Source organism: Setaria italica, chromosome IV (assembly GCF_000263155.2).
Source record: "Setaria italica strain Yugu1 chromosome IV, Setaria_italica_v2.0, whole genome shotgun sequence".
In the NCBI taxonomy this organism is placed as follows: domain Eukaryota; kingdom Viridiplantae; phylum Streptophyta; class Magnoliopsida; order Poales; family Poaceae; genus Setaria; species Setaria italica.
The window spans coordinates 40,094,294-40,106,613 of record NC_028453.1 but is presented as its reverse complement, the minus strand read 5'-3'; the positions used below and the strand labels follow the sequence as shown (position 1 = coordinate 40,106,613).

General features: G+C 45.4%; 2 protein-coding genes and 1 non-coding gene across 3 annotated transcripts; 1 reads left to right on the top strand and 2 right to left on the bottom strand.

Annotated features, from left to right (window-relative positions):
• Positions 1 to 1,188: 1,188 nt before the first annotated feature.
• Positions 1,189 to 1,261, bottom strand: TRNAA-AGC. Its single transcript has one exon. It is a non-coding gene; the product is annotated as a tRNA-Ala (tRNA).
• Positions 1,262 to 1,310: 49 nt separating this feature from the next.
• LOC101759730 (photosystem II stability/assembly factor HCF136, chloroplastic) lies at positions 1,311 to 3,879 on the top strand. Its single transcript, XM_004966493.2, has 8 exons — positions 1,311 to 1,722; positions 1,897 to 2,132; positions 2,245 to 2,375; positions 2,709 to 2,841; positions 2,930 to 3,052; positions 3,167 to 3,241; positions 3,353 to 3,468; positions 3,561 to 3,879. Exons 1-8 carry the CDS (start codon positions 1,416 to 1,418, stop codon positions 3,625 to 3,627), a joined length of 1,188 nt encoding a protein of 395 aa, XP_004966550.1. The 5' UTR covers positions 1,311 to 1,415; the 3' UTR covers positions 3,628 to 3,879.
• Positions 3,880 to 4,306: 427 nt separating this feature from the next.
• On the bottom strand, positions 4,307 to 5,714 carry LOC101759325 (leucine-rich repeat protein 1). Its single transcript, XM_004966492.3, has one exon. The coding sequence runs from the start codon at positions 5,480 to 5,482 to the stop codon at positions 4,673 to 4,675; it is 810 nt and encodes a 269-aa protein (XP_004966549.1). The 5' UTR covers positions 5,483 to 5,714; the 3' UTR covers positions 4,307 to 4,672.
• Between the last annotated feature and the right edge of the window lie 6,606 nt (positions 5,715 to 12,320).

Sequence of the window (12,320 nt, the reverse complement as noted above, 5' to 3'; positions counted from 1 at the left end):
TTCAAGCATACTATCTATTCTAGTCGAAGGGCGTCGCGGATTCATCATTAGCAAATATTTACTGTAGCAACACATTGTCAAATCATGGACTAATTAGGCTTAATAGATTCGTCTCTCCGTTTAGCCTCCACTTATGTAATAAGTTTTGTAAATAGTCTACGTTTAATACTTCTAATTAGTATCTAAACATTCGATGTGACACGTGCTAAAAATAAGCAGGAAAGTATGGTTCATTACGAATAAAAGGGGTATTCATCATCCCCAAGGAACACCCTGTTCTCTGATCACGCAACTTTCCGTTTTCATTTCGAGTGATTCAGGAACCACCCTTGCAACACAGACATGGTAATGGTTGTGAAGCATCAACCCATACCCATTGGTAAATCCGAAACCAGGTACGTAATCTGCCGCTTTGCAAAGTGTTCCTAGATGTTCTCTGAAACTTGTAAGAAACTCGAGGAATTCACGCGGGAGCCAGAGCTTTGAGAGATTTTTGTCCAACTCTGTAATTTATCTTTATTGTATAACTTCGCTGCCAATCTAGGCTCTTCTCCTTAATTAATATAATAGGCAGATCTGTTCGTTTTTTTTTAAAAAAAAACCGGAAATCCTGCGGGTAAATTTCACCTCCATTTTGCCTACACTGCAGCGAGTGCTCCATGGCTTGCCTGTAACCGATCTGAAATCAACTGATTGGTGCAGTTGAATGCGTGGACTGGACTTGTAAGGAAAATGCAAAGCTATCGGCGGGGCAAAACAAACGGCCCAGTCCGCGCTTTCCACTTAGACCTGATCATGGCCACCTAACCTGACAAACCTGACCTGAGTCAACTGAAAAAAACCTGACCCGACCAAGATGTATATTCCTAAATCATGGGCCGAGCACGGATCAAAAATTTTGACCCAAAGCCTGAAAAAATCCGACCCAACCTAAAAATTGCACATAAAAACCCGAACCTGACCCTATTCAACCATGTGACGAGTTGAGGACGGGCCAAAAAATCCGACCTGATGGTCGGCACGGATCAGGTGCGAGCCAACTTTTTTGATCCGAAATTTGAAAAAATCCGATCTGAACCCGACAAATGAACAGGTTTATTTCCACTCACGAGCGAGGGCCATTCACGACCGCATCCTTTTTTCTGCAAAAAAAAAGGAAAAATAAAAGGAAGAAAAAGGAAACAGAAATGGAGATGCGGGGTATCGATCCCCGTACCTCTCGCATGCTAAGCGAGCGCTCTACCATCTGAGCTACATCCCCTACCTGTGATTTGGTTTTGTGTGAAATAATTTTGTTAGTATAATAATTATACTCTGATCTGGAACAGTGCCACGGCGAGACGACGCCCAGGATAAGAGACCGGAACGCGCAGCCACAAGCAGAGCAGCCTCGCCGCGGCCACGTCTCGCCTCCCATGGCCACCAGCTCCGCCGCCACCGCCTCCCTGCACCTCCTCCTCCCAGCCTCCCGCCGCCGCCGCCTCCTCGTCCCTCGGGCCACAACCCACTCCAACTCCGACCCCACCGCCGTCGACCGCCGCCGTTTCATTGCCCACACTGCCGCCGCAGCCGCCGTTGCCCCTCTCGTCCTGCCTCGATGGACTCCTACCGCCCGGGCGGACGACGCGCCGGCGCTCTCCGAGTGGGAGCGCGTCTTCCTGCCCATCGACCCCGGCGTCGTACTCCTCGACATCGCCTTCGTCCCAGACGACCCCTCCCACGGTACCATTATTACTCACTAATTTAGCCTACATGAACCCATTCATTCATTCATGAAATCACAATGCAGATGCTTAATTAGTTATTACTACATCATCTCATTTCTGAATCGAGAAATTGTATCAAGTAGTAAGACTGGCCCAAGAGTATGTACATGATTTTGAGTTGCATGTCCAGGTTTCCTCCTTGGGACTAGGCAGACCATACTGGAGACCAAAGATGGTGGAAACACCTGGTTCCCTCGCTCCATCCCTTCCGCTGAGGACGAAGATTTCAACTACAGGTTCAACTCTGTAAGCTTCAAGGGCAAAGAAGGCTGGATCATCGGCAAGCCAGCTATTCTGCTGCACACCTCAAATGCTGGAGAGAGCTGGGAAAGAATACCTCTCAGTGCCCAACTTCCTGGGAACATGGTATACATTTATTTTCGGTTTCCACTTTCCACACACACCAGACAGAGCTTGTTGTTCCTTTGCATGCGTCCCCAAGGCAGCAACGTAAACCTTAGTTGCTGTCACACGGCAGGTTTACATAAAAGCTACGGGGGAGCAGAGCGCGGAGATGGTTACCGACGAAGGGGCAATCTATGTTACTTCCAATCGCGGCTACAACTGGAAGGCTGCCGTGCAGGAGACTGTTTCGGCTACTCTCAACAGGTACAAACATGCAACAAATTTCTTTTATTCAAGTCATGCCTAAACACTGAAGTAGAATCCTCTTAGAGATGCTTATCGAGTTTGATGAAGCACATCCTTGTCGAGGGCTGTGTCTTGTTGAAAATTATTCGTACAAGTGCATGAAATGAAATAACTTAAATCCCGTCTTGATTATCCAATTACTACACTAGGTGGGAAAAGATTGTGTTGCCTTTTGGGCTTCTTTTTCTTTCTTTTTTTCCCCGGTGATGTGGTGATGCATACCTAGCTAGGTGATGGATCAGACCATGACGCTGTCCCCTCCATTTCTTCTTCCTTGTGTTTGTGGTGCAGAACAGTTTCAAGTGGCATTAGCGGTGCAAGTTACTACACTGGGACTTTCAACACGGTGAACCGGTCACCTGATGGACGCTACGTGGCTGTATCCAGCAGAGGGAACTTCTATCTGACATGGGAGCCTGGGCAGGTCCGGAAGAACTAGTTGATGTACATTACTTTGTTATGTCATAGGCGGGTTCTGAAGTCCACATTTACACATCTGCGTATATATGCAGCCATTTTGGCAACCACACAACAGGGCGGTGGCACGGAGGATTCAGAACATGGGGTGGAGAGCAGACGGTGGGCTTTGGCTGCTGGTGCGCGGTGGTGGACTCTTCCTCAGCAAAGGAACTGGGGTAGGAGGGTGCTCGAAGACTTGCCATTTCTTTTCTTTTTTTTATCTTCACATTGCTTGCAAAGTGGCTAGAAACAACAATTCTGTTACAAATTGGTTTGGTTTCCATGTATAGATAACTGAAGACTTTGAGGAGGTGCAAGTGCAGAGCCGGGGGTTTGGAATTCTTGACGTCGGCTATCGCTCGCAGGTAAAATTCATCGATACAAGGCGACTGCAATTAGCTTGCAGACGGATGGTGACGTGCGATTCGTTTCCAATTCCAAATTTCCAATGCATGGTGGTGCAATTCTAACTGCAGGATGAGGCTTGGGCTGCTGGTGGGAGCGGCGTCCTGCTCAAGACCACAAACGGAGGGAAGAACTGGGTGCGTGACAAGGCTGCTGACAACATCGCTGCCAACCTCTACTCCGTCAAGTAAGCAGAAAAGCACTATCCCATGCATCTTGTTTCTCTGGGGCATTGTGATCCTGACGCTGTTTGTGCTGTTGCCGGCCTGTTGGGTGCAGATTCCTTGATGACAGGAAAGGCTTTGTGCTCGGCAACGACGGCGTGTTGCTTCGATATCTTGGCTGAAATGAGCTGCCAAAATGCTGCGAGCTCGGTCTCGATCGTGTTAGCCTTTTTGTATATGATGATGACGATATATACTTGATCGATGTACGTATGTATACAACGTGTAACGGCTTTAATTTGCTACCACTGTAAAAGGAGTATCTCACTCATGTGGTCATGTGTAAGCATCTTGGATTAGAGATCGCTTGATGCACTTCCAGCAAAAAGAAGATGCTTTGTTTTAGGAAAATGAAAGGAGATGCTTTTGTACCATTGCCACCGCATAATCCACGCTGCACGCGCATGACACGTCACCATCAGCAGCCGTGTGCGTCTCATGATTCGTTCGTGACGATAAAAGTCATGAACAGCAGCCGTCCACTCCACTTGGCATGGCGGTGAGAGCAATAAAGCAGAGGGAGGCTCCACTACACTACTGCTGGCAGTGCGCACTCCACTCTTCGGCAAGGCTCAATTCATTCCTTAGAAGCATCACATGAAAGCAGGGCATTGCTCTCTTTTTCCAAAAAAAAGAAAACAATTAGCAAAAGGACAGCTCACAAGCACAAAGAATTTGGAATAGATTAGGAACAAGCACATCACCCCAATTGATGAGAAATAGCATTATTCATACGAACAAGGGATTAAAGTAGTCTTGAATCCCTTATCTTATAAAAAAGTAGTCTTGAATCCAGAGGCAGAGAAACCAGTTGTCTGCAGAAAAATAAAATATTCCTCAGTATAAACATAAGTCCAATGTCACAATCAGTTGCCTACCACACGCACGTACTGTCCATCTGCCAAACAGTCCAAGTCCAAGTGAAAAAAAAAATCATCAGTTATTAAAAATTACAGCAATTCCGGTCACCAATTACACTAGATCCACTACTGACACACCCTGACTGCACCAAGAAGATGTCTGCTCTGCTCTGATCCAGTTCCAGGATCCAATTTTGGCTTCGGCCCTTGAGGAATGAATCTAACTGAAATGTATACAAGATGGAATCTTTGTTGCAAGCCAAGATGAATGAAAATTCATCTTTCAATTGCGAGGCCTTTGATGGATTCAGTAGTCCGGCATGAGCTGGGAGATCTTGCCCTCTTCTCCGGGGGTGGTGGCGGTGCGGTCCGTGGCGCGGAGCCACAGGCAGACGGCGGAGAAGCTGAGCACGAGGCTGAGCAGCCCGCTGCCAAGGCCGATGCCGACGATGGCGAGCACGGAGAGGCCCCGCGTCCGCATCGGCGGCAGCGGGTAGCCGTACAGGTTCTTGTTCCCCACGAAGGAGCTGGCATTGAACCCAACAGAACCGGTGCGGTTGGCGAGGAGCGCAGGGATGGGGCCCGAGAGGCGGTTGTAGGAGACATCCAAGGTGGAGAGGCGGACGAGGAGGCCGAGCTCGTCGGGGATGGGCCCGGACAGCTGGTTGCCGTGGAGATCTATGATGTTGAGGTAGGCGCAGCTGGCGAGCTCCCGCGGGATGGCGCCGGAGAGCGCGTTGGCGGAGAGGTTGAGCACGGCGAGGTTCAGCAGCGCCGAGAGCTCCGGCGGGATGGCTCCGGACAGCGCGTTGGCGGAGAGGTCCAGCGACTGGAGGTTGGTGCAGTTGGAGAGCTCCGGCGGGATGGTGCCGCCGAGGGAGAGCCCCGGGAGCGCTAGCTTGTAGACGCGGCCGTTGTTGCAGGTGACGCCCTGGAGGTGCGAGAAGAAGCCGTCGCACGGCGCCGAGAAGGACGCCTTGGTCCAGTTGCGGAGGCCGCCGGCGGGGTCGGAGAGGGACTGGTGGAGGTGGGACAGGCACCGCTCGTCGTCGGGGTCGGCGGCGCAGAGGAGGAAGAGCGCTGCGGCGAAGGCGGCGGCGAGGTGGCGTCGGGACATTGGGGAACGGTGCTGCACCGCTGCTGAAATCAAGCAGATGTGGAGGGAGATGCCTGCCTGCCACTGCCGCGCGATTGCTCGCCCTCATCCGCTGCTCGCCTACGCCGCACCGCCGCGAGAGCTCGACAGCGACGACGGGATGCTGCCCACCATCACCGCAAAGGACCTCGCCGTCGCCTGAGTGCGTGGCGGCTGCGGGGGAGGAACTGAGGGAGAATGAGTGGATTAGAGTTACTCTGTCCATATATACTTGCTCAGGTAATGGGCTTCGTGGGCCGTTGTTGCACCTTTAGCGTCGGCCTTCGGACCGGAAGCCAATTAATTATCCCTGCCACCGCCATCTCCCGCAGCACCCGCGCCCCTGCACTGCCGCCCCCGCCCCCGGCAGCCACTCCTCCTCCACGCCCCCGTGGTGCTCTCGCTCGTGGCTGCCGCCGCCGGCGTAGAAGAAGAATGCGTCCACAAATAATTGTTTGAAAAATGTTGATTTTGGTCCAGAAAAATGTTGAATCTGTTGTTTTGAGATGTTGAAATATGTTGTAAAAAATGTTGAGTGTGTTAATTTTTTCAACATGGTGATCTATATTTTTTCAAATGTTGAATCAGATAGTTTTAGAAGTTGAAATGACTATAAACGAATGTTGAAGCTGATCTATTAAAATGTTGAAATAATCTTCTAATTTAGGTTTAATGAGCCTTAAAGCTACGAAGCTTAACTGGCTTCCAGCCATATAGGAGCCCTCTTTAGACTACTTTGAGCTAAGGCATCGTATAAAAAATTGGTAAATGTTGAGCAATGCTTCAAACCAAAAAAACACGGTAAACTCAGTTAGCACACAGTAATAAATGGAATTCCATAAATCAGTTTTATCACAATAATTGGCTGCCTACGCCACCATAATTGATCCTACCGGTACTTCTAGCTAGGCACGATGACGCAGGAGCACGTATAGAGTTCATGGATTGGCATTCGTTTTTCACTCACCTGCTGATCAGTCCTCGTATGGATTGATCTTACCGTTTGAGAGACATCCGATCGATGAAAAATATTATTAATCTACTATTTTATCTTTTTATATTTTCTCTTTGCCCTAACTTTTCCAATCCCCATCTATTGTTTTTCCATCATCTCTACGACGTCTGAGAACGTTCTAGGTGGCCTGCCGACCCTAGAACAACCCAAAGTGCACCTACCTTGATGGGTCCTTCCCGGGCGAGCATTCGTTGCTTTCTTCGCCGGGTGAGCGTTCATTGGTTTCTTTGCCGGGCTCGCCGGCGAAATCGGTTTGACCGACCACCCACACCGGTCTGATTGGCCCGCGCAGAGGAGCTGCAAGGAGCCCCTCCGCACGCCACACGTTCGAGTGTGTTTGTGTGTTGGCCCGATTTTAACGCCAATATATTTTAGCGACTCCGTTGGGGAAGAAGAAGAAAGACATCAGTTGTAATTGCCGATGAAGATGATCTTTCCAATATCACCGCCAAGAACGTTGTCAACCCGACATTCGAACAACTTCTTGAAGAGATCCACCAGATGCTGGAGGAGCGCAAGAAGAAACGCGATGAAGAGGACTTGCAAGCAGCGATTGCAAGTTTTCAAGTTGATCGAAGAGGCACGGTCAAAAAGATTAAGGAGATCGACTTCGCTTCTACCTCCAACAATGCTTTTGATACTCCATCACTCAAGGTGAAGACCAATGTGAGCACGTCATCATCGCCATCTCCTTTTGTTACCATGGATGATCTTACTACTGTGATAGATAATTTGTGCTTAACGTTAGCGAAAAATACGCAAGATATGGTAGCTAAGAGCAATGGTAAACGAATTGAGGAGGGTAATGATGTTGCATCGTTTCTAATATTGTACTACCTCAAATATCATATTGTAGTGCATCGGCAGCACTCATAGTGGAGCCTCAGTATAGCATACTGTTGAACTATTTCGTGGGACAAGCACCTCCACCTCAATTTGGTCAGATTACATCGGTCAGACCGCATGGTCCAACCGGTTAGACCAGTTTCGATGTCATGGTTCCATATGCATCATCTTCGGAGCCTATAGCTACTATACCTCCCATTTAGGCTAGTTCTGGCCGATCTAGTAAGGTTCCTAGTTTTGTAGCTCCATATGCTACAGTAGCTCATGATGCTCTGCTCATGGTTCCTGTTGGAGTAGGTGTTTCATATGGTTCCGTACCTAATCCACAAATTAATAGCCATTTGCAATATAATATTCCTAATCCACTTGTACAACAGAATGTGTTGCAATCGAATACTTCTACATCACAATCATCTTGGCCAACCACTATTCAAAAAAATATTGATAGGTTTAATACCGATCTTGCTAAACAAATGAAGGAGGATTATGGAATAGAGGTGAAACATAAAACCCGTACATATCAAAAGCCGTATCCCTTGAGTTTTGATTCGGTTTCTTATCCTTTTGGTTGGCATTGTCTTGATTTTGTGAAATTTAGCGGGGATGATCTTGGGGGCATATTAGCCAATATCTTGCTCAATTAGGAGAATCTAGTGCCATAGAAGAAGTGAAAGTGCGATTATTCTCTTTATCTTTAACTGGAACTGCTTTTTCATGGTTTGCTTCATTACCTGTTAATTCTATTCATACTGGGAGCAATCAGAGCAAAAATTTCATGATCACATTTATAGTGGAGATAATGAGTTAAGATTGAGTCATTTAACATCGATTAGGCAAAAAGCTATGATCCACGATGGATGCGAATGTCACTGCTCCAGATTCACCGATATCTTCGAATTTCAGAATCCAAGGGTCAAATGGGCGTGCATCATCTGAACGAGCGCAGTTCCAACTCTTATAGACTGCTTTGAATCTGATAAAATCTCTTGCATCACTGATCTTATTGGCGATGCTCACAACAAGATGTGGCATAAGATTTGCCCATGAAGGAACCATGATTGACGAGAGATTGACTGGACAACTAAAGAAGAAGGTAGAGGGAGAATAATGGGAGGACTGGTAATAGCTAGAGAAGGGAGAAGTTATGGACGAGACAAGGCTTGTAGTTCCAAGAAAGACAAAGCATGAAGGAGTGGAAGAGCGAAGGTCCGGTGTATTGATGTTTTGCAGAAAGGACCTTCCTGAGTCACAACTGCATCTGTCTATTCGTGTACACCGTATCGTCTTGTTTAACTACTGTTTACCAGATTGGAATTTCCTATATAATGATGATATTTAGCTATTCATGGGCACATTTATCATTTGTTTAAATGCTATGGCTTGTATGCCTTGATACAAAAATCAATGAAACTTTGCATTGTGTGGAGCAGTTAGTTTGTATAAAATAAATTTTGTCATGAAAGAAATTAATATATTGAAAATACGAAAGGGCCATTGATGTGTATTGGAAACCGTGAAATGAAATTAATTTATTGGAAATAGCGTGATGATGTGACACTCATAGAGAAATTGGAGGATCGCTTTATGATTTTACGATTCGTTGCGGCGCAACGGAGGGACGGCCTCATCCGTGTTTATATTATAATGGTATTACCCGTTCTTTTCCCTTGTCGAGTAAGCTACTTCTTCATTCCTGCAACCACAAAAAAATCCAGTCTGGTAGCGCACCTTTTCCTCTCCCCATGGAGCCATCGTCTACTTGAGTGATGGCATATGGCACATCCTCTGATGAAGAGGAGAAAGCTCCAGGGCTGACAGGTCCATTGTTGTTTTATTGTATTATTTAAGTGTATTTTATCATGTAAACAGTCGAACCAATACATTAATTTGTTGCACTGAAGTACATTTGTAATGCAATAGTCAGATTATCCTGTAGATATAATCTACAAAGGAGGATAATCCGTGGAGTGCTCATCAATACCATGATGCCACGGACCGTCCCGGACTCCCTTTTAGAACCGCTCGTCTACGTAAGGTCACTGACGCTTAGATCCGAGTCCCAAGCGGTCCAACGTGCCAGTGACCCAAGTCTCGTGGTGGTTTCCAAAGAGTTTCGTCTCCCACTACCGAGCACAAAGGCGGGATCTGAAATTTTGAATTCCCCACTCCTCCTCCAGGTCCTCCCCCGTTATATATAAATAAAAGCGGGGAGCCAAGCCTCCCACATCCCACCTGGCAATTCCAAAATCAGTCGCCTCTCCTCTTCCCATCGAATAGCTGTAGTAAATCTGCGATGGTGGCAGCAAGCGCGACCTCAGCAGCGTCGTCAAGCTGGACTAGCGGCGGGCTACCTCGGCTACGAGCGGCGGGCTTCCTCGGCAACGAGCTTGAAGCTGCGAGATGCTTCGAGGCTGTCGCTTCGTCGGCTTCCCCGTGGCTGCCACCGGCGGCTGCCGTGCTCGACTACGTTCGAAGAAGACTGAGGAAGCGGCGCATGCCCGGGCTGCTCTATCAATGCGGCATTCGGCGCCTCCTTCTCTTCATGTTTGTCAAGTCAGCGGTCTCCTTCCTGTATTTCTAAATTAAATTATTATATTGCTTCTTCATGCTCTTTGGCTTTCAATATTGTAGTTGCATGCTTTGGTAAATGTGGATCTGTTGTACCTTATTATGGGAGTTGGTGAAAAATTACTGCTCCACTAAATCCTCTTTATCTTTCACCTTTTACAATAATTATTTTTGTGCCAAGTCAAATTATTTATGTGGTTTGTAGAACTTAATAGATGAAATTATTAGATTGCTTCCCCATGCTCTTTGGCTTTCACTATTATAGTTGGATTGGAGAATGTGGATTGGTTGTACCCTATTGGTAGAGTTGGTGAAAAATTACTGCTCCAGTAGATCCCCTTTTATCTTTCACATTTTCCAATCATTATTTTTTAGAACTTAATAGATGAAATTATTTCAGTTTGCTCATGTTCTTATGCTTGTTATTTGTCCGTTCTTAATTTATATTTAAATAAATGCATCAACTGAAGTTTGACTATATCCTATTTCAACCGACCAAAGGGTCAACATTTGTAGTCGCTCCTATTTAGTCCAGCTCCAGCGTAACACCCTAAATACATGATGATTATTGACGTTCTTTCTTTCTTTAGTTTAAATCAATTACATGATCATAATCTGATTTCGGATCCACTGTTGCTAGATGGAAGTTCTCAAATCAATGCTGCATCTAGCTAAAAAAATCCTGATGAGGCAGCGGAGTACTCAAGAAGCTCTACCAAATCCTTATGCAGCAGTGTTGGTGGGGAGCAAGTTAACGCCGACAAACAAGATGGGGTACAATTTCAACAATAATTTTTTCTCACCAGCAAGAGTTATCTACCTTGAAGAAGAAGAAAGAAGAATCAAAATTAACTCTCAAATTGCAGTCAGCCGAGATTGAGAAATTGAAGAAGGTAACACAAGATAGTGAAGCACTCCTTGATCAACCGCTAACCTATACAAGAGGTTCAGATCAATGTTGTACTTTGTCTCTTGAGATTATTACCTAGATGCAGCATTGTTAATCTCTATTTTTTGTGAGACAGTTATCTTGTAATAGTTTGTGATATGTGATAAACAATATGGTAGTAGTTGTCTTGATAGGGAACAATAATTTGCACAACTTTTGGGCTCAACCCAACAACAAATGGACCTACCGGAATTAATTTTGGGCTATCTGAACAACATTAGCCTGGGGGAACAAATTTGGGATCGTTCCAATAACAAATGGGCCTACCAAAATCAATTTTAGGCTATCTGAATAATATTGGCTTGTGGGAACCATTTTGGGCTCGATCCAACAAACAAATGGACCAAATTCATTTTATGACGCCATATCAGATTCTGTCCATCGTGGCAAAACAGTAAGAACAAATTTATGATGTTTCTGCTTGACGATTCGTAGGCGTCATAATCTTAGTAGCACAACGAAATAGGAAATGTCACTGGTCACGGTTTATGATGCTTGACTAGTGACGAAGGGTTTTCGTTACTCCTATCATAAATCACGGTTTATGATGAAAAACGCGTTTATGACATTTTTTGGTTAATAAAATCAAATTTGTTACTACCACATTTATTGAGATTTATTAGGTCTAATGAACCATTTTAATGGCTCATGAGCTGCCTTTGTTAAGGGAAAGAGCTAAAATGGAGGCTCAATTCGGTTTTTTGCCCATCTATATCTAGTTATCTACCGCTAGTGGACCTACACCAGACGGAAAGGTTAGCGAGGAAAGGGTGGCGGTTAGCGAGGAAAGGGGCGAGTGGAGCAGCTAGCTAATCAAAAGTCATCAACCGTTATTACTTTTTGCTTCATCGGATCAGGAATAGTAAGTCAACCATGGATTGTTCTTCTAATAAGTTAAATTTGCTAAAAATATCTTAAAATTTACATAAATTATTATTAAAATCTATTCATAATACTATACAACTACGGCCCGTTGGAGACCATGACTAAAAAGTCCGATGTTTGGATGCTAATTAGGATGACTAAACATAAGCTAATATTTAGTCATTCTAATTGGCATCATATCATATATTTAGGAGGTGTTTGGATACCCCTGCTAAACTTTAGCACCTATCACATCGGATGTTTGATACTAATTAGAAGTATTAAATATAATCTAATTATAAAACTAATTGCACAGATGGAGCCTAATTCGCGAGACGAATCTATTAACCTAATTAGTCCATGATTTGACAATGTGGTGCTACAGTAACCATTTGCTAATAATAGATTAATTAGGCTTAGTAGATTCGTCTCGCGAGAACTCATGATTTTTTGGTAGGAGTCCAACAAAGCTTTCAACAACAACAGCTATGAAAACCTAGGTTGCACCACAAAATCCAAGGAAAAGGTAGTAACTTATTTTTTCCAATTCAAATTTATGTTGATAGAGTAAATAGAAT